This window comes from Leptopilina boulardi, unplaced genomic scaffold, assembly GCF_019393585.1.
Source record: "Leptopilina boulardi isolate dan_hultmark-lab unplaced genomic scaffold, ZJU_Lbou_2.1 LbouV2_332, whole genome shotgun sequence".
NCBI lineage: Eukaryota > Metazoa > Arthropoda > Insecta > Hymenoptera > Figitidae > Leptopilina > Leptopilina boulardi.
This window is the reverse complement of record NW_026137899.1, coordinates 3,918,784-3,941,357: the sequence shown is the minus strand read 5'-3', so window position 1 is coordinate 3,941,357 and position 22,574 is coordinate 3,918,784. Positions and strand designations below refer to the sequence as shown.

The 22,574-nt window shown below is 28.6% G+C and overlaps 3 protein-coding genes across 3 annotated transcripts in view; 1 reads left to right on the top strand and 2 right to left on the bottom strand.

The window, feature by feature from the left end:
- Positions 1-22,574, top strand: part of LOC127285384 (uncharacterized) — a 91,138-nt gene that overhangs the window by 1,923 nt on the left and 66,641 nt on the right. The window lies entirely within an intron of this gene.
- Positions 79-4,049, bottom strand: LOC127285419 (odorant receptor 67c-like). The gene is made up of 3 exons (XM_051311421.1): positions 3,889-4,049; positions 3,552-3,707; positions 79-2,532 (listed from the first exon to the last, which is right to left on the bottom strand). The coding sequence occupies exons 1-3, from the start codon at positions 3,955-3,957 to the stop codon at positions 2,479-2,481; spliced, it is 279 nt and encodes a 92-aa protein (XP_051167378.1). The 5' UTR covers positions 3,958-4,049; the 3' UTR covers positions 79-2,478.
- Positions 5,512-13,776, bottom strand: LOC127285385 (uncharacterized). Its single transcript, XM_051311366.1, has 3 exons — positions 13,396-13,776; positions 5,619-5,999; positions 5,512-5,530 (listed from the first exon to the last, which is right to left on the bottom strand). Exons 1-3 carry the CDS (start codon positions 13,758-13,760, stop codon positions 5,512-5,514), a joined length of 765 nt encoding a protein of 254 aa, XP_051167323.1. The 5' UTR covers positions 13,761-13,776.

Here is a 22,574-nt window from a genome sequence, read left to right as displayed (position 1 = left end):
TTTGAAGGTTATTACAGATCTAAAAAGATAAAAATTTGAAATTTATGTTTAAAAATAGGTCCAATTAGTCAATAAATCTTATTTTCATTCATATCTATATATTTTATTATTTCATAGGTCATGTCAAATATAAAATATCTGACTGACTGTGCAATTTATTATATTACAATTAAAAAGTCTACCATACCTACATCCAACACAATTAATTCTAATTTACAGTAACAGTTGTAGTAAAAATTTTCAGGATTTTTGTTTATTAATTATAGGGACAAACCACTGGGGGTCGATTACGTAACTTTCCCACTTCCCACATCCCACATCTCACTTCCCACATTTTACATCCCACTTCCCATATCCCACATCTCACTTCCTACATTGTACATCCCACTTCCCACATTTTACATCCCACTTCTCACTTCCTACATTTTACATACCACTTCCCACATCCATCATCTCACTTCATACATCTCACTTCCCACATTTCACATCCCACATCTCACTTCCCATATTTCACATCCCACTTGCCATAAATCACATGTGCCACTTTCCACATTTTACATCCCACTTCTCACATCTCACTACGCATCTTTCACATACCACAAATGTGGGAAGTGAGATGTGGAATGTGAAATATGGGATGTGGTATGTGAAAGATGGGAAGTGGTATATGAAAAATGGGAAGTGAGAAGTGGGATGTGAAATATAGGAAGTGAGATGTGAAATATGGGATGTGAAATATGGGATGTGGGATGTGGGAACTGGGGTGTGAAATATGGGAAGTGGGATGTGAAAGATGGGAAGTGGGAAGTAGGGTGTGAAATATGGGAAGTGGGAAAGTTACGTAATCGACCCCCTGAAGATCATCTGAGAGTGGTTGCTGGCATATTTTTAAAAAATTTTGTTTTAATAAATGTAAAACTAGGTGAATTTCTAATTGTAAGTTCATTGGTCATAATATTACCGTGTAAATTTTATTTCGTTTTAAATTATAATTTATTAAAAGTAGGAGGTTCACGACGTCATTTAGTAACCTTATAAATGTTGCACTTTTTTTGAAAATATAATTATTCAAAAACTATGAAGTATTAGATATTATTACTTACCAAAAACATAAATTAAATTATTCTACATCAAAAAATGATGGAATTATTAGGGGAGAGTTAGCATGGTTGGGCCAGTTTTTGATTTGTGCCCATAACTTCCGTTTCAGGGTAAATTTTAAATTCTCTCGTATATGGTTGGAAAGATACACTAAAGTGGAATGTTTCTTCTCAACATCAGAAAATGATTAAATCAATAGTGTAAAAGTTACAGGCATTTAAAAAAAATTTTTGTCGTATAGGTTGGGCCAGGGCTTGATGCTTGGGCCACTGTAGTAAATTAATATGAAATGAAGGAAATTGACCAAAAAGGACCCGCAAATGGCAGAAAAATACTGAAATTGAGCTGAAAATGATAAAATATAATCTGAAATTAAAATAAAATTAGCCCCCTGAACCAAAATCCGATTATTCGCGAAACTAGTCTAAAAAGTTAAAAAATAGTACCAAAATTTATTATGATAATATTACAAAATTGGTGGGTGGCCCAACCATGACGAACGGCGTCGTAAGCAAAAACACGCTAAACAAACATAATAACAATAACGCTAAATAATGCTTGAAACTTTTAAATTACATTGTAATGAACAATTTCTGTCATTTTATTATATTGTTTGCTCATTTTTTCTGTTATTTAATTGACTTTTCTGTCACTGTAAAAAAGTTTTGGGTTGTCATTTTAGCTCTTATTTTGTTTTTCTTGAAAAAATAAATGTTTATTGCAATTGCATTTTACTGTCACTGATGTGAAAAGTTAGTTGCCATCACTAGCAAGTATTTGCATAATAAATAAGAGGGCGCCAGTGTGCTAGAGCATATTAACATGCTGACTCTTCCCCGGAACACTGAGAAAAATCAGAGCAACCAAAATTTGGTTGGGCGAACAAAAAAATTTTGTTGGTATTTAAGCAACCAAACTATTTGTTTGAGTTACCAAAAAAATTTGGTTGAGTTTTTTTTGTTGGCATAACAAAAATGTTTGGTTAGCTCAACCAAATTTTTTTTGTTAGGTCAACAAAAATGTTTGGTTGATATAACAAACAGTTTTTTTGTAAAATTAAAAATTTTATTCTACCTTATCTCTTTTCTTTTTATCTTTTTTATTCATTTCATTATTTATTTATTATCATTTAACATTGAATTTATATTTATCCAATTGAAATATTTTTTCTCTCCGTGTAGAATTAACCTTTTTTAGTAAAAATATGTCAGCAACCACTTTCAGATGATTTTCAGTGGTTTGACCTTTATATTATTTATAATTCAAAAAATTATTTTTAATTTTCTTCTATTTAGCTCTTTTAGCCGGGCATTTCTTCGAGAAGTGGTTTCCGTAAATTACAATATATTTACATCTTTTTTTAAATATCTGGTTACATTATGCTTCTGCATTTTGAAGTAAATTATAAGCTGTGTAAGATGTTTTCAAAATCTGTTGACGAAATATTTTAATTAACCTCATTAAAATATAGCTATCAACTCGTGTGATTTTTTCTGACAAGTTTAAAGTCTATCATTTATTTCGATAAAAACTACCATAACACAGACACACAAAAAAAGTTGTTTGTTTCTTGAACTAGACATACCCTTCCCATATTATTTTGGCCCATTGAAAACGAATATGAAGTCAGAATTGCTTCATCACCCTTTGATTTTTTAAATAAAAAAAAACACCCTTAATTGGACAAATTCAAACTTAGGAGATAAAATATTAAATAACAGATTTTTTTAAAAACAGAACCTTACACCTACGTATTTACCTACCCACTCTCTGAATGTTTTTAAAATCGTAAAAACCACCCTTAATCGGACAGAACCAAACTTTTGAGAATATTGTTATAAAATACAATTTGTTAGAATGAACTCATTTTTAGGAGTTTTACTCTTCAAATAAAAATAGAACTTTTGTCATGTTTAATTTAGAAAACTACTCTTAAATATGACGAATTAAACGTTCATTGAAAAAATAAATTAAAGAAATATCTTATAAAATTTATTGTTATCTTCATGTATTTCTAGTTCCAGATTTTTGTGGAGATCTTTATTCATTTCTTATTTCAATTCTCGGAGGATTGTTCTTAGGGTAATAAGTTAAAATAATACTTCTCTCACTTCCGCTTTTCAAAAAAAATTTTTTGTTGAGATATTTCTGTCGACTTAACTTACCCCCCCCCCCCACCCGGCACTTCCAGCTCCGGGCTCCCCTAATTGTTTTTAAATATTTTTAAAATGTGTATAAACTTAAATGAAAAAGTTTTTTTTATGTTTACATTTTATAAATTTCAATAACATCGGCATAAAAAAATGATTCAGTGCGAAAACTGCCATATGATAGGTTATCTTCTTATGACAGTCTTCGCACTCGAAATTTTTTTTTGTGTGCCTGTGTAATTAAGTAAAATAAATTTCAGTACAGTATTATAATAAACTAATATATTTAATAAGTTTTACCTTAAGAAAAGTATCATAAGTCATAGGGATAACAGATCCACTTGTAATAATTATTGGATTACTTGCACGTACACATATAAGAAGAAGTCCATGTTTTGCTTTTTTTGATAATTCTGTCCAATCCATAGTACTCATAACATTTGCTAATTTCATACTCTAAATTAAAAAAAGTAAATTAAAAATCGTATTTTGGAGGTTATATTGATAATGGAATAAACACACTGCAAAAAGATCCTGCATCCTTCTTTCTCACTCTCAGAGTAAAAAACATAGGAGTATGGATAACTTATTTGCCAGAATTAAAATAATAATTATAGTTAATTTTAGTTGTACATACTTTTAACATAACTTCATTTCCAAAATGACAATAAAGGAATATTTGAAGTAAGAAAGCTATTAGCGCCATACTTTGAATAATTACCCTGTCATTAATTTCATTCTTGTTTGATAAACTGAATACGAGAGTACAAATATTTAAAATTGATCCAAAGAATTGAATACCAAATACAATACTAAAAATATTATTTAATTTACTACTAAACCTGTAATTTTTAAAATAATTTTTATAAATTATCTACGTCCTTTTTTGTTGGTTTGAAATATAATTAATGTATATTCCCATTGCATATGACATTGCTGCAATATATTGAAAATTATTTTGTGCAAAGTGTTAAAGATGAATTTTGAAAATTAGTTTTTATTCAATATCAATCAAAGATTGATATTTTCTAAAACTCTAAAAGATCTTGGTTCTTTAACATACGTTGCCCTTCGGACAAATTATATTGTATAAGTAGTGGATCCCCTCCTTACCTCACTATTATTTAGTGAGTTGGTTGAGATATCATATTAATAGAACAATTGGTTTAGGAATATTTCAAAAAATGTAAAAACCCAAATAATACAATATTACAGTATTCTGTATTCTAATACAATTTTACGTGTGAATGAATGTATGTGTAAGGATGTTGTGTGTGTAATTTGCTAAGAGTCTCTGGACTCTTACGTATATTTCCCTTTGGAATTCCTCAGAATTATATCTTCCAAAATAATGACGTAACTCAATTTAAATATTAAATTAATTCTCTAATTTATTATAGTTATATTATATTCTCTTTTTCTTAAACAATTATTACAAACAATCTCAAAACTCAGTATAAGTTATAAACTTTATTTCTCATTTACTATTTATTTTTCAATCTCAATTTCAAAACTAAGTGATCTCAAAAACTCAATTGTATACTCTTTAATCAAATTCAAAATTAAATTCTCTTTGTTCAAAACTGCAATTATTCACTCTTTGAAATACTCAAAATTAAATACTCTTTAAATAATCTCACCTCAAAAATCACAACTCAAATTAAAACTCAGAATAAAACTCCAAATGGAAACAACCTCGAAACTAGAGGTTTGTTTCAAAAAGTCTCACAACTAAGAGACTCAAACTCCAACTCAAAACTCTCAAACTCCAAGCTCTACACTGAGCTCTCTCTCGATCTCCTCAACTAACAACTGCCTGACACTACTTGTGTCTACTGGTTTTATTGAGCTGATTTTTGGTGGGAAAAAGTATGTTTTATTTAATAATTTTATTGTTGTCAATGTTCTTTATTGCAACCTTGCAATATTGGGGTAGTGTTCCAGTTCATTTTGTACTGACATACTTTGGATGCAGCAATCTTTATTGCGCCATCCTTTGTTTCTTGAATTGAATTAGTTCACTTAGTTTCTCAATTTTATCATGAATTTTAAATATGTCTTCTTTAAAATTTAGGTTATTAATTAAAAGTTAATATTTAATATATAATTATTTGGACATCTCTAAGAGATTCTAAAGGTATTTCTTATAATGTTTATAAAGTGTTATTTGTTTGTGTTGCATATTGTGTCCTCTTTTTCAAGTATTGTATTAATGAATTATTAATAATGTTAATAATTTATTAATAAAAAGTTACGAAATTCAAACGTAACACAAAGATCTAAAATTGAGTATTCACAAATTGTTTATTTATACTTCTAATATTGCAAAAATATCTTGTGCAGTTAAAATATGAATGTACTTCGTACATGTAAACGTAATTATGCTGCATAATACAGTTTTTGATAATTTTTGCCTCTTCTGATTCATTGAATATAATAGATTTTATATTGCTTCTATACAAATGTGATAAACATTGTAGTCGATGACTTATTATATCTAGTTGAGAACAAATTTGAATCAACATTGTCATTACAAATGATTCGGATGCAATAGTAATAAATGCACTAAAATAAATAGTCACACATTGACTAATATATGTCAAACAAAATGCTAATCTCTGATTATAATCATAAGGAAACGAAGCTTTGATTGGCAAACTAATATTATTTTTGCCTTTTGTTAATTCTCCTAATGTCATCGCTAACGCTGTGGCATAGCTTGTTATGACAAAATACTTCGTGTTCCATCTGAAACAAATAAAATTAATTATATTATTTTGAATTCATCATTTGGCAGTATTAAGGATTAGTTCAACATGTGAAATGTAAACAAACATGAAAATGTAAGAAATGAATGACTATCTTGTGCACGCCTTTTTTAAAAACGAAATAACAATTTTTCTTTCTCTACGCAGAAATGGAAAATTGATATATAAAATTATAAAATGACATCTTATTTAACTAATTATATGAACAAATAATTAGAAATATAATAAAATCAAAGTGAAATTGAATTAGACATTTTCTTAAGTTACGAAAAAATAAGCATTTAAATATATTTGAGGCACGGACGTTGAGAACCTAGGTGGGAAAAAGAGTTGAGCGATTGGACGGTCACATCTTGGAAAGGGTAAAAATCTGAAATTATACCCCCACCAGAGGACAAAGACTAGGTATTTTACCCCTTCCTACACTATTTTTCCCACCTAGGTTCTCAACGTCCGTGCCTCAAATATATTTAAATGCTTATTTTTTCGTAACCTTAAGAAAATGTCTAATTCAATTTCACTTTGATTTTATTATATTTATAATTATTTATTCATATAATTAGTTAAATAATGTGTCATTTTGTAGTTTTATATATCAATTTTCCATTTCTGCATAGAGAAAGAAAAATTGTTATTTCGTTTTTTAAAAAAGGCGTGCAGAAGATAGTCAGTCATTTCTTACATTTTCATGTTTGTTTACATTTCACATGTTGGACTTGCCCAATCGGACAAGTGCGAGTTACACTCGCACTGAAATCGAGGGTTCCGTACTCGAAGCAAACTTATTTTGTATAAAAACTCATGTTTAAAAAATATGTGTTGTATGTTAAATAATATATGTGATACAAAAAGGAACAATTTTGTAAAATTTAGGAAAATTGTTCCTCTTCGTATCACATATGAGCACCTGGATATAATAACTCGCGCTACTCTCGGCTGTACGCTCTCAAGCCAGTCAAACCTACAAAAATAGTAAGAAAATTCAAATTCAAAATTTTGATTTTTGAAAAGTACTACCTTGTAGGAAATAAATAGGCGCATCTTTTTTTCCTTTAACATTTTTTAGAAAAACGAATATTTTCAATAATAAATCCAAAAAACTAAAAAAAAAATATTTCAAAAAAAAAAACAAAAATATTTTCCAAAGTTTTTAATGAATCGGCTTAAAATTTTCCAAAAAACTACCTTATATAGTAATAAACAAATGTCTCACTGGAAGTTATCTCAACTGTACACTTCCCTGCAGACTTTTTGTCGCCGAATGTAAGAAAACGTTATTTCCAACATGTCTCTATTTATATTAAAATTTTAATAAAAAATTAGTGATTTTTTAATTTTTCACTATATTGTCGTCTTCAGTAGACCCAAGAGCGTGTGTATACTAATTTTTAATTAAATCCGTTAATAATTGTAAAAGATAGGATGATTTATGTTTTAAAACTTAATGAAATTTGTGAATCAAGATTTCATTTAAAATATTCGTTTTTCTAAAAAATGTTAAAGGAAAAAAAGATGCGCCTATTTATTTCCTACAAGGTAGTACTTTTCAAAAATCAAAATTTTGAATTTGAATTTTCTTACTATTTTTGTAGGTTTGACTGGCTTGAGAGCGTACAGCCGAGAGTAGCGCGAGTTATTATATCCAGGTGCTCATATGTGATACGAAGAGGAACAATTTTCCTAAATTTTACAAAATTGTTCCTTTTTGTATCACTTATATTATTTGTCATACAACACATATTTTTTAAACATTTGATTTTATACCAAAGAAGGAACAATTTTCTTAAATTTTTTTAAAAAATTGTTCCTTTTTGTATCACATATATTATTTAACATACAACACATATTTTTTAAACATGAGTTTTTATACAAAATAAGTTTGCTTCGAGTACGGAACCCTCGATTTCAGTGCGAGTGTAACTCGCACTTGTCCGATTTTATTTTATAAAAAATATTTTACTAAAAAAATATAAGAAACATAATTTTATTTCAACTCGCAATATTTTTATTGTATTTACATTTTAAAAATACATTGAATATTAAATTTTATCTTTCTAAGTCAAAAATAGATAAACCTTAACATATTGATTTAAGGCTAGTAGCTGCTTGTCAAGGAAAAATCGAAAGTTATCTAAAAAATAAAATTTGTTTATTAATTCTTATTATTAATTAATTTATAATTTAATTAAATCTTTTGAAGATTAGTATTTTGCCAATTTCATTGAAATAATTCATGTTAGTCTCAAGTTTTGCTTTAAAATATTAGTGCATTAATATTCTTGTTAGAAAAAAAGAAACTTTGTTTATTTAAAGGAAACAACTTTCAATGATATTGTTTACAAGACGCACCACGTAGAGGTAACTAGTTATGCATCTCAACACAGAAAAAACCTAGTCTCCTTTTTGTTGAAACTCAAAATAAGCCTATGATAATCGACATAGACAGTGGCGCCACCAAGCTGGATCATTTTTGGTTCACTTCAAAAATGAATAACTACTCATTTTGAGACCAGGTTTTTTCTGTGAAGCTGAAAAATTTAGAATAATTTTTTTTACACTTGTTTAATATTTATATGTACCATTAATGATAACAAATAAAACAAATAATTTAAGAAGCTGTTTTTTAAAATTTATAAATTGTAGTTTAATTTAGTTGTCTGTTAAATTAAATTTTTAATTTATTAAACTTGAATAAATATTTATTAAATTTGAATCACTTTAGAAAAACTTTTTTCGTTTTTTGCGGAAAAATACATTTTTTTTGAAATTTATCATTTTTCTTCAAAAATTTGATAAAAATTGATGATCAACTAAATCGCGCTTACATTTTTTCCCTGTATTTTTCACGCAAAAATACAGTTTTACAGCAAATATGAACAGTTTGGGTTAAATATTATGTGCGCTAGGGAGAATAAATCATTTTTTTCGAAATTTTTGATTTTTCCTTGACAACGCTATGTAAATTGATCAGAATCAAGTTCGCTTTATTTTTCCTGTAATTTTCACGTAAAAATACGTAAATGTACCAAATTTGAGCTCTTTATGTCAAAAGATGTTGCTGCTAGGGGGGGGGGTACATAGTCATTTTTAGGTATTTTTCGTAAAACTTCATGGTTTTTCCTTGACAGCGCTATGATAATCAACTCCAATCATGCTCGCTATATTTTTTTATAATCTGCACGTAAAAATACGTTAAAATATATAAATTTAAATCCCTCTAAATAAAATTTTGTTCGTTTTTGGTGGAAAAATACATTTTTTTCCTAAAATTGTCATTTTTCCTTGAAAAAGTTGATAAAAAGTTAATCCTCAACTCTAATCGTGATCGCTTTTTTTCCCTGTATTTTTCCCGTAAAAATTCTCTAACTTCACTTTCACTTCACTTTCACTTCACTTTTACATCACTTTCACTTCACTTTCACTTCACTTTCACTTCACTTTCACTTCACTTCACTTTCACTTCACTTTCACTTCACTTTCACTTCACTTTCACTTCACTTTCACTTCACTTTCACTTCACTTTCACTTCACTTTCACTTCACTTTCACTTCACTTTCACTTCACTTTCACTTCACTTTCACTTCACTTCACTTTCACTTCACTTTCACTTCACTTTCACTTTCACTTTCACTTCACTTTCACTTCACTTTCACTTCACTTTCACTTCACTTCACTTTCACTTCACTTTCACTTCACTTTCACTTCACTTCACTTTCACTTCACTTTCACTTCACTTTCACTTTCACTTCACTTTCACTTCACTTTCACTTTCACTTTCACTTTCACTTCACTTTCACTTCACTTTCACTTCACTTTGGTTTAAATGTGACTGTCCTTACCTTTGTATTTTTTTGAAATTTTTCTACATGCGTTTTTTACAAAAAGTAAATATTTTTAAATATAATTCTAGTAAACATATTTAATCGATTAGTAATAATATTTCAGTGGTCTATTATTTATTATTATTATTATTTTTTTTGCTTAGGGACTTTTGGGAAATCTGTATACAGATACCTTGGCTTCCGCATGCCAAGGTTATGTGGGGTTGGTAAAAAAGGAGAACACTAAACAAAATAAGCTGGCGAACTACTACGAGCCCCGACCCACTGAAACCCGTCAACCCTTCTTGGGAGCCCTTTATCAACCCTCGGTACTGTCGTGAAGACTTTTGCCTTCGAAGGTGGCGCTCCTACTCTGTCATGAAGCGACTTCGTCCAGTCCTGCGGACATCCTGCGTTATCAATTTTAAAAATAAAACGAAAATCAATGACAAAGCGGAATTAACAGCACACCAGAAAAGAAAACAATAAAAAGTCAAAAAATAAAATAAAAAGTAAAATAAACAAAGTCTAAAATAAAATTGTAAAAAGACAGATGAACACATAAAATATAATATAAAACTGTAAAAGACGGAAATGAATAGAACACAAAATAAACAGAAATTTGTGAAAAGACAATAGAAGCAAAATAAATAATAAAAATTAACAAAAAAATAAGTAATAAATTTGTGCATGTGAATTACGCCTTCCTGCGGCCATCGAGATCCTTTCTCATCATAACAGAGATGATAAAGGTCTTTATGAGCCGCCAGTTTTCCAGGGACTGGATTATCAGCGCTACCATATTCTCCGGTGTAACTGTAGCGTTTACACCGGTGAACATGGCCTGCCTCTCCAAGTCCCATCTACTGCAGGCAAAGAGGGTGTGCTCTGCGTTGTCCACAGGGAACTTGCAGTAAGCACACTCCTCACTATCTATCATTTTAAAGCTCTGCAGGTACGATTTAAAACACCCGTGACCTGTCAGCGCTTGCGTCAAGTAGTAGGAGACCTCTCCATGGTTCCTACTTAACCAAGTAGCGAGTGTCGGTATAAGGTGATAAGATTATTATTATTATTATCAATTATTATTATTTTCAATTGTAGTCTCGAATCAGCTACTGTGCTCTATGGATAATAATAGAAAATATAATGAAATTACAATTTACAGTATTGTTTATTGATATCGCTATATACTTTATATGTAAGGCAAATTTAATTCAGTTACAAGCGTCCAAATTTTTCCAAAAGTGTAAATAAATGAAAATATGTTCAAGTTCTTTATTTGCTTTAAACACGAGCAATTAATCCATAAAGCACAGATGCTGATTTGGCACAGACGATTGAAATATTAATACCAATCGCTTAAATATGTTTACTACAATTATTTAAAATATTATATTGTGCACCAAGTACCAAGAATGTTCTCATGCATCATTTTATTTTTCTAACTTGTAAATGTTAATCAAAAAAACATAAATGAATAATGGGACAAAATGTACCGGTGGTAGTTCTAGGTATGTAGGATCTTCGGTAGTTCTGGTGATAAGGTGTTGCACAAAAATATTTACTTTTTGTAAAAAACGCATGAGAAAATTTAATTTCAAAATAATACAAAGGTAAGTACAGTCAAAGATAAACCAGAATGAAGTGAAAGTACAGTGAATGTGAAGTAAGAGTGAAGTGAAAGTGAAAGTAAAGTTGAAGTGAAGTTGAAGTGAAAATGAAGTGAAGTTGAAGTGAAGTTAAAATGAAGTGAAGTTGGAGTGACAGTGAAGTGAAGTTGAAGTGAAAGTGAAGTAAAGTTGCAGAATTGCACCCCTGTGATATCCCGCACCTGATATTGGTGAAACAAAGAGAATGATATGGGTATTCGTATTAATGAACATAAAAAGGACAAAGTTGGCGTTACTGATACTCATAAAAACATACCAGGACATGATTTTGACTGGGACAAATTCTCTATACTTGACAAAGAATCTAATGAAAGCAAACGCCTAATATCAGAAATGATTTATATTAATCTGCAAAATAATGCAATGAATAAGAAAGATGACACTCAAAATCTTAATTTAATTGCATATTATATTCGAAAAACTTGAAATTTCTGAAAAAAGGATGTCCTCCCCCCGTCTTAACTTTTACAGTTTTGAAGCTAAGAAGCTGAAACTTGGTACACATATTTAATTTCATGTGTAGATTTCACAAAGAATATACCAAACCCTTTTTAATTTGACTTAAATATTGCTTCGATAGAAAAACTCAAAATTCCTGAAAAAATCTCAAAATTCTTTTTTATCTTAACTTTAACATTTTTTTAGCCAACCATCTCAAACTTTGTACATATATATATATATATATATATATACTAGAGGAGCTACGCCCCCCTGCGCGCTTCGCGCGCCAACCCCCCTATTTTAATCTTTTTTTTTTAATTTTCCATTGATCTTATTTTTCCAAATGAATCACCTATTTCAAAGAATTATTATTACAAATTCATTGAAATCTGAATAAATATTATTAAAATTAAAATTATTAAATTTTAATTAATAAATTAATTAAATTAATAATAAATAAATAATTAAATAAATTAAAATCGACATTAAGAAATTATTTTTAAAAATAATTTCAATGAAATTGCCTAACAACCAATAAATTATTAAAAAGTCTTGAAACGAACATAACCTTTAAATTCAAGTCATTTTTGGCGGAAACTCAACCTTTACTTGCGGCTATATTGAAAGTCTTGAAATTTACATAACCTTAAAATTTATGTCATTTTTAGCAGGAAATACAGAGAGAGATGAGAGAAGGGGGAAGGACTTACTGCTTTATTAGGGTCTTAAAACAAACATAACTTCAAAATTTAGGTCAATTTTTGGCGGAGGAGGGGAAATGAGAGGAGGGAGGGGGGGGACTTGCGGCTATATTCAGAGCCTTGAAACGAACATAACCTCAAAATTTAGGTCATTTCTGGCGGGGGAGGAGAGGGGACTTGCGGCTATATTCAGAGTCTTGAAACAAACATAACCTCAAAATTTAGGTCATTTTTGACGGAGGGGGGGGGGGGGAAATGAGAGAAGGGAGGAGGACTTGCGGCTATATTCAGAGCCTTGAAACGAACATAACTTCAAAATTTAGGTCATTTCTGTCGTGGGAGGGGAGAGGACTTGCGGCTATATTCAGAGTCTTGAAACGAACATACCCTCAAAATTTATGAGGGGGGGCTCCCCCCTCCTAGGTCAAGAATTCTTGAATCAGCGGCGGCGGCGATATCTTTTTATTATATAGTAATGATATATATATATATATATATATATATATATATATATATATAATGTACATATTTACTAACAAATTGAATGAAAATTATAGGAAAAATATTTTTTTAAACATATATATAAACATTTACATAATCGTGAACGGAATCCTAGTTAAGCGAGTGTAACTCATAATTAATTATGTTTTTAGTATGTATAATCAAACTAAAAATTTTCGGCACAATTCAGTCAAGTCTCATTCCAATTTCTCGTTATAATAAAAATCTTATTTACTCACATAGCTGTAAAATCACATTTGTCTTGAATTATTTTCTCTTTATTGTTGCGAGTTTTTAAGCAATCTTCACTTAAAATTCTTATCAATTTTATAATATCTTCTCGTCGCAGTAGAAAATTGGTCATTTTGGCGCTAATAATAAAAGCTGCTAAAGACCAACATAATGATTCTGCTAAATCGTCAATATCATTTAATGAATGCAGAGTAAGGTTCATAAACAATGAAATATTAAAGGATTGTAAAAGAATAATCACGAAGATAGTAAAAATATTATATAAAGTTTTTGTGAAGAATGATGACCAACTTATTGGTCTATGAGCACCAGCGATTGTAAGAAGCTTTATTGAAAACTCAGCTTTATACATTTTCTTTAATTTTCCAAGTTTCCTTTTTCGTGAAATAAATTACTTATTAATTAAATATTAATATAATCATATATTATACCGCTGTTAATTATGCATATTGAGAAATAAAGAAACATACACATTCTCTTATTTTAGATACTTCAGGTGAAGTAATCAAAAGAAAATTCTTCAAACTTGGGCAATTTTTAGTTCTATGAGATGATAATTCATCGCAAAAAGAATTTTTTCAAGATCAACATTTACTGAGAAGATATTTAAAAGTACCATTTCTTTCAATAATTTTATTTCTTAAATATTAAAATAATTGTATATTAAGCAACAAGGGGCTAAAGGCAACCATTATTTACGTTGGCCTGTGCAGCTTGAGACGTGAATGAGTGCTTGCAAAAATCAACGTAAAGGTGTTCATACTTAATTTTTTTCATTTTGCTTCCTCGTGGAGGAAGCTATGTAGTCCTTTCGTTTAAAAAATTTTTAAAAATGGTGAAAACAAATTTTCCTCTATATAGAAACATGTTATATGAGATCCTGGTCAATTGTCCGGATGTATGTGTGTGTATATACATATATGTGTGTGTGGATCGTTTTTGTGAACACGATATCTTTAACAGGTTTTAATGGATTTGGGTAAAATTTGGTAGGCTTATTTAACACATTAATCTCTCAAAAATGACGAGAGGATTTTTAAAAATACCCCCAAAAAAAAATTTTATCGTCTTTTTTCCAAAAATTTTTTTTTACTTGAAAAAATTTTTAAATCGAAAAATTTAAGGTAATATGTAATATAATCGACTTCTTTATGTCAAGATGAATCGATTGATATATATAAAGTATAGATTTGATTAAAATTTAAAGAATTAATGAAAGTTAAAAAAATCAAAAATTCTCATTTTTGCTAAAAAATGATGTGTTTATTTAAATTCATGTTTATATATGAAATAATTTTATTCCCTGCATTGAAACGAATTGGTTGGTATATATAAAGTATAGATTTGATTTAAAATTTGAGAAATAATAAAAATTGAAAAATCGAAAATTCATATTTTAGCTAAAAAATTTTGTGTTTTTTTAAAATTCAAGTTGATGAATAAAATAATTGTATTCCTTGCATTAAAACGAATTAATTCGTATATATAAAGTTTATGTTACACTCAAAATTAATTAAAATTTTCTTTATTTTTCAAAAAATTTAATTAATTTAAAACATTTTTAAATCGAAATTTTTTAAATCAATCAATTGAATTGGACAAATTCATTGCTTCCTTCACGAGGAAGCGAATTTTTTGCTTCACACAATGAGGAAGCATAATGTTTATGAAATAAACATAAAGGACACCCTTCTTGTTTAATTTGTAAATCGTCTATTCGATGCCGGTTCTTATGTAAGAATTTTCAGCTAAGTTTATCTAGATGAAAAATTGATTTTACGAAAAATTTTCATCCTATATAACTGAAAATTATCCAAATTTGGAAAAAAAATTTCTTCACCTCGATTACTTCACCTGAAATCCTCTACTTTTGTTCAATATTTTTGTTTGTAATAGTTAATGACAACAGTTAAAAAAAACTTTGTATTTAATTATTATAACGTAATAATACTTGTACACTTGTACTTGTAATACTTGTACAGAGTACAAGTTTAACATGTAACTAAATTATAATGATTGAGGATATGTTGTAAATGATATAAATTGGCAACAAGCTATATACTGTATAGATATAGATCTCCTTATGCGTATAAGAAATAAAACCGTATTTATTATTCCATAGTTACTCACCCTATCTTATACAATTTTAAATGGGTAATGACATAGTAGATACTTGGGGAAATGAATGTAATTCGATTTATTCCAATTACTTTATAAAATTTTAAGATAATAACATGTTAGGTACTTGGTAAAATGAATTTAATTCCATCTGATGCATAAAATAAAATCGCGTTTCATATAACGTACAGCTAAGCTCTTGTAATTTATTTATTCATAAAGCTGCAAAGAGTAATAATGCGTAAGCAGATAATAGTCGTATTTTCAACCCTTCATTGAATTTATTATAATTTCATACATCATTCGCGAGAATATCGGTAATTGGTCAAGATATTTTTATTATAAACATCGATTTTTAAAAAATAACTTTGTTTTTATCTTACACAGTACATGGAGAAACTTTAGTTTTTAAAATTTGACATTATAATAATTATTTTTACAAAAAACCAATAGTAAGAGAGAATGAAAAGAGATATTCACAAAAAGAATTTTAACTAGAATAATTATAAAAAGTAAGAGTTGAAATTTCAAATATTACCCTCTGTTTTAAAAATATATTAATATTTTTATTGGAAAGAAGCAGAGGTGCTAAAAATATTGCTCATCTTAAAATTAGTTATTGCATTATCTAAAATTGTTTTTTGAAAACATTCCCATTGAAAATAGAAATTTTATTACTTAACAGCATTCGATTGGTCGAACTTTACCGATAGTGTACGAAAAATATCCGATTATTGCCGAGTGTGACCGATTGGGTTTCATCACGTGATAGTTGATCCGAGGCCTGATTTAATTAAATTTAAAAAATGTTCTATAATTAATACTTTAAACAGTATTAAATATTAAATTTAATGTACTTTAAATTCCGAAAATCAATTTTTATTTAAACATAATTTTAAAATGAAATTCTAAACAAGAGAAAACCTATTTTAAATGATAATAAATATTTAATTTTGAGAGTTTACACAATCAGCACGAAAATTTGCAGCAAACTTGTAAGAAGCTTGCCGTGCAAGATGTGCAAGATTGCAGTGCAAACATGTAGCAAGTTTGGTGCAAGCAACAAAATGTCCTCTTGTGGCAAGCTTGCAGGGCAACGTTAACCAAAGCTTGCTGCAACTTTGTAAAACTACCTTGCCACAAGAGGACATTTTGTTGCTTGCACTAAACTTGCTACATGTTTGCACTGCAATCTTGCACATCTTGCTGTAAGTTTTCGTGCTGATTAGGTAATTTAATTTAAATTTTACTTTATATTAATAATAATTTATATTTTAAATAATAAATTAGATTTACATACACTAAAAAAAAGTATATAGAATGTGCTTTAAAATACGGCAATTTTTGTCGTATAACTAAAGTAAATGCATATAATATATGGCAATTGTTTCTGTAGAGAAAGGAAATTTTGGCTTTGTTTACTATAAGGTTTCAAATGCATGTTACACAGTGGAACACTAAAAAAATGGGTTAAGAGTTGACTATGATAGGATGAAAGTACTACCCCAGTAGAGTAAAATCCCCAAAGGATTTTGAAAACTTAGTGGCCGTTTGGTTTTTATTACAATTTTAAGTTTTAGTAATTCAGTGTTTTCTTGAATAATCGCTCTAATCAGTGTTTAGTCAGTAAATTGTGCATTTTTTACAAAACACTACCGTCAAAAATTGTGCGACCTCTGCTTTTTCGATGACTATAAAACGGTTTAAATCTTCAAAAATATAAAAACTAAAATTTATCCCTTTTTATTTTACAAAAGCTAATAAAATTCTGAAAGAAATGACACCTTGATAAAGAGAATATGTTAATTTTTCAACTAGATATCTATGAAAAACCCAATTTTCAATGTTTATACTATTTTTTTTACTTCTCTGATAAAAATTAATATTTTTTAACGTTCTTGGAATCATTGGAATGATATTTTGTTATAGGGGAGGATGGGGTAAGGATAGTTAGGTAAGACATTTTTGGATCTAGTAGCTAAAATTCAACAGGCATCAGAAAAAGAATAGTATCGTTCGAAAGCCTGTTTATTTAGCTACAATTTTGTAATACATTATTTTGCTGTGGATTGCAATGCCTACGAAATATTCGCGGAAAATTAAAAAAAAATTTAACTATCCTTGCCCCACTATTGGGGCAAGGATACACTGAAAAAAACTGGTTAAAATAACCAGAATTCTGGTTAATCTAACCAGAATAAAAAGTTATATATACCCTTACTACTTTTTCTGGTTAAAAGTACTAGAAAATTTGGTTAAAAAATTCTGGTTAATTTAACCAGAATTTCAAGTTAATCTTACTAGAATTTTTCTAGTTAAAAATTTCTGGTTGATCTTACCAGAAATTCTAGTTAATCCTAGAATTAATTAAATTTATTATTATTATTAAATTACTATTAATTAAATTAATCACTGTAGTGAAACGTTAAAAATTATTTTTGTTTTTTGTGAAATTTTGTTTATATATTTAATAAAATATTTTATAAAAGTGCGTAGAAAAACTTTATTACAAAATTTAAACAATTTGTTAATAAGTGATACACTGAAAAAAAATTCTAGTTAGAATAACTAGAATTCTAGTTAGAATAACCAGAATTCTGGTTAGGGTATATTTAACATTTTGATTCTGGTTAGGTTAACCAGAATTCTGGTTATTTTAACGAGAATTCTAGTTAATTCAACTAGAATTCTTGTTAACATAACTAGAAAGTAATGTTAAATATTGCCTAACCAGAATTTTTTTCAGTGTAGTCTGTGATCCCCTGTCTATTATGAAATATGTATTAAAAAAATTTGTATTATGTACATATAAATGCAATCAAATAATAACACCTTTACACTGAAATTCTCTTAATAATGTTTATTTAAATATGATTATTCAGAACTAAAATTCTGATAAAACGTGTCGAGCACGTTTTCAACATAACCTTCAAACTAATTTCCACACGAACGGGTTTGCCGATCGTCAACAATTTTTTCACTTATATTATAAAATTAATTAACCTACCTTTAATTAGATCTTTTAATTCTCCCAAACCCCAATTTTCCAGAACTTGGTTAACTTTTTCATCCATTCTTGCGATCCGCTAGAACTGTTTAGTCTTTTTAACTATATTTTCTTGTTAAAATAACTAGAAATTTTTTAACCAGGCGCATCTAGTAACTTTAACCAGAACTTTTTTTCAGTGTAGTTATCAAAATTCTTTTTACGAAAAATAATCAATAAAAGATATATTAAATGTGGGGTTTTTTAATTTTATTGGATAAAAGCACCTCAAAACACTTCACAGCACTACCAAAAAAATTTGTTGGCCATAAATAAATATTTAAAACAGTTTATATCTGAAACAGTGTTTTAAACAGAACTCAGACATTTTAGAAAAAACAGGATTTTCATAAATAAACACGTAGCTTCCACAAATGATATCTCATCAAGATCAAATTTTTCTTGACGTCTTCTGGTGTTAAAACAAGTATATATGAAGAATAGTGCCCTTTTTGAAGAAGCCGTATAGGCAATAGAGCTACTAACTATCCTTGACCCATCCTCCCCTATAATTCAAAATATTTAAATCAATTCATGTTCAAATTCTTCCCTACTGTATGCAAACCGTGAAAGTTGGCTCAAAAAAAGTCAAAAAATTAAAATTCATTTTCACAACAAAGTATCATGTTTAAAAATCAAGTAAATAGATCATCTTAAGCTTCTTTAATTTATGTAAGTAAATTTAAGATGTACACATTTTATTTATCATTTTTTGTCATTTAAATATTGATCATAATTTTTTGACTTTTTTTGAGTCAACTTTCACGGTTTGCATAATCCAGGGAAGATTGTGGACATGAATTGTTTTTAATAATTTGAATTGCATTACAAAATACCATTCGAAAGAGCCCAAGAACATTTAAAAATATTAATTTTTGTCAGTGAATTAAAAAAAATAATAAAAACATTGAAAATAGGATTCTTCTTAGATAGCTAATTGAAAAATTAACATATTCTTTTTGTCGAGGTGTTATTTTATTCAGAATTTTATTTGCTTTTAGAAAATAAAATAAAAAAAGAAAAAATTTTAGTTTAAAATTTTTTGAAGATTTAAACCGTTCTATAGTTATTGAAAAAGCAGAGATCGCATAACTTCCGACGGTAGTGTAGATTTTTACTTTCTTGAGAAAAATTGTAGTTTTTATTCCAATAAACAAATTTCATAAACAAACTATGCTTAAAAAATCACTTTCAGTTAATGTTTTGAGAACTAAAATATCACAGTTTTCAGGTTTTTGTTCTGACCTGAATATAATTTTTTTGTTTAAATTTTTGAAAGAGTTATAACTGGTTATTTCATTTTAATTTAAGTAACGTTTTAGTAAAAATTTAAATAAAATAAAATATTTTATGGCTTAGTGTGAAAAAATTGAGAAAAATATATAGAATAATTGCCATAAGACTGAAATCACTGAAAAAGATTTTTAAGCATAGTTTGTTAATGGAATTTATATATTGGAATAAAAACCATAATTTTACTCTAGAGAAGGTAAGAACCCAAGAAGCACGTAATATAACCTCAATATCAAGGTAATATTACATGTAAGATTCGTAATATAATGTTGTAATATTACAGTAATCTTACAGTGATCTTAAAATGTCCGCCTCAAGGTAATATTACCGGTAATGTTACTGTAATATTACGCGCTAATATTAAGGTAATATTACAGTAATATTGCAGTAATATTATACCGTAATATTAAGGTAATATTACAAGAGAATATTACAGTAATATTATGGGAACATTTCTTTACGAAAAAAATCTACCCATCCAGGGAATCGAACCCCGAACTCAAAGCACACGAGTCCAGAGTTTTACCAACAAGCCAAATTGACTTATAATATATTTACGTTTTTTATGCTTTATGAATAACTCAAATCAGTCTGTAATATTACCTTGAGGCGGACATTTTAAGATCACTGTAAGATTACTGTAATATTACAGCGTTATATTACGAATCTGACGTGTAATATTACCTTGATATTGAGGATATATTACGTGCTTCTTGGGAAGCTATTTTAAAGAATGATCGATTTACTGGCCAATCACCAATTAGAGCAATTTAAAAAAACTGAATTATCAAAATTTAAAATTACAAGAAAAACCAAACAGCCGCTAACTTTTCAAAGCCATTTGGGGATATTTCTCTGTTGGGGTAGTGCTTTCGTCTCATCATAGCCAAGTCTTAACACAAAAAAATTTTTCTAACATTATTCCACTGTGTCATTAATCAAGCGAATTTGACAGTTGTGTAAAACAAATTTTAGCTTAAATATTTTTAGCTTTAAATATTTAATTTAGAAATGGAAGAATTAGTAAATAAATATGTTATTTATTCATAATTTAAGCTTATTTATTATAAATTAACCATTATTATTAATATTGTTGATTAAAAAACTTTAAAGAAAACTTGAGAACAAACGTGAGGGCTCATCGATAAGCATGTCGTTTCCATGAGGGGCCGCTATGGATCGTCCATATGCGCCCCTCATGGCATGATGGCGATCCATGAGTGCCCCCACTGGGGGCCCTCATCATTTTTCTGCACGGGTATCAATGAAATATTATTTTATTACTATTTCTGAAAACACTTTTATCCATTTTCATAATAAAAATATAGTTTTAATATTGTTGATATAATTATCACATTTATTTTAGAAATGTCTTTTACCTTAGTAACCAAGCAAAAATTGCAGTATATGCATTTACTTTACTTATATGACAAAAATTGCCGTATTCTAAAGCCCATTCTATATGCTTTCTTTTCAGTGTAGGTATAATTTGAAAATTTGAAATATTTATTGAAATGGAAAAGGTTTCGGCTCTTCCATTTAAAATATTTGTAAAAATTTTCTCGCAAACGGCAATAATTTTTGTTGTTTAGTATATAAAGAAGTTCCTTGTTTTCTCAAGCATGTATTGCGACGATTATGTGAATGTGTGTATTATTCCATTTAGCAAAAACATAAAACTAGAACGATTGAAAATCGATGCGATAATGTGGAATAAATCGTTAAGCACAATATAATCTTTCAAATAATTGTTTTTATACTTAAAATCTAAATCACTATCTGGCATAAATCGCAAATCCTTTACAATCATTTTTATATTGTTTTTAAACAAATGTGCACTATATTAGATCCGCCATTTTTAATTTAAAAAAACTGATATCTGATTTGTAATCAGCGACCCCAAAAACCCCTGTGTAATAATACACTGAATAATACATAGTAAAAACAAAGTCTAAAAACCGTTTACACATTAAATTAAGCCCATGTATTTTGCATAATTGTGTCCTTGTCTAATTGGTCTCACTCCGTTTACCAATTAGATAAACCTTAAATTATTATTTACCTTAAATTCAGCCTCAAAAATAGGCTGAAATCAAGATTTCCACAGAAAAAAAGTAGGTCCGTTAACCCAGCTTGTCCACATTGTCCGATCTGGATAAAACCTATTTGAAAATTAAGGGCTAATTTAAGGCTAATTTAATGCCCTAATGCCGAATTTAATGCTCGGCATTTTCTTTAAAAAACTTGTGGACAAGCTAGCTTAACATTAAGGTGGCTTGTCCACACAATGAAGGAGCACTCGTAGGAAGGCCTACTATAGGTCAAAATTTAGGGCTTTTTTAAGGCTCCTGAATGCTCTATTGTCGAATTTAATGCCGGCATTATTTCGCGAATTATTTGCAAAAATTCAATTTTTACGTTATCTCAGTTTGTCCACATCATGAAGGAACACTCGTAGAAAGGTCTACTATGGATCAAAATTTAGGGCTTTTTTAAGGCTCCTCAATGCTCTATTGCCGAATTTAATGCCGGCATTATTACACGAATTATTTGCAAAAATTATGTTTAACATTACAAAAGTTTGTCCAAAAAACGAAGGAAAACTCCTAGGAAGGTCTACTATAGGTCAAAATTTAGGGCTTTTTTAAGGCTCCGTAATGCTCTATTGTCGAATTTAATGCCGGCATAATTTCGCCAAATATTTGCAAA

Excerpts from the sequence above, each read along its gene's own strand:
- LOC127285419 (XM_051311421.1), bottom strand. The coding sequence starts at position 3,957 with ATGGCGCTAATAGCTTTCTTACTTCAAATATTCCTTTATTGTCATTTT. Across the intron at positions 3,708-3,888 it reads GAAATGAAGTTATGTTAAAA|AGTATGAAATTAGCAAATGT; the intron begins GTATGTACAACT and ends TTTTTAATTTAG. Across the intron at positions 2,533-3,551 it reads CTTATGATACTTTTCTTAAG|ATTTTGAAAACATCTTACAC; the intron begins GTAAAACTTATT and ends TTTCGTCAACAG.
- LOC127285385 (XM_051311366.1), bottom strand. The coding sequence starts at position 13,760 with ATGTATAAAGCTGAGTTTTCAATAAAGCTTCTTACAATCGCTGGTGCT. Across the intron at positions 6,000-13,395 it reads AAATGTGATTTTACAGCTAT|ATGGAACACGAAGTATTTTG; the intron begins GTGAGTAAATAA and ends TATTTGTTTCAG.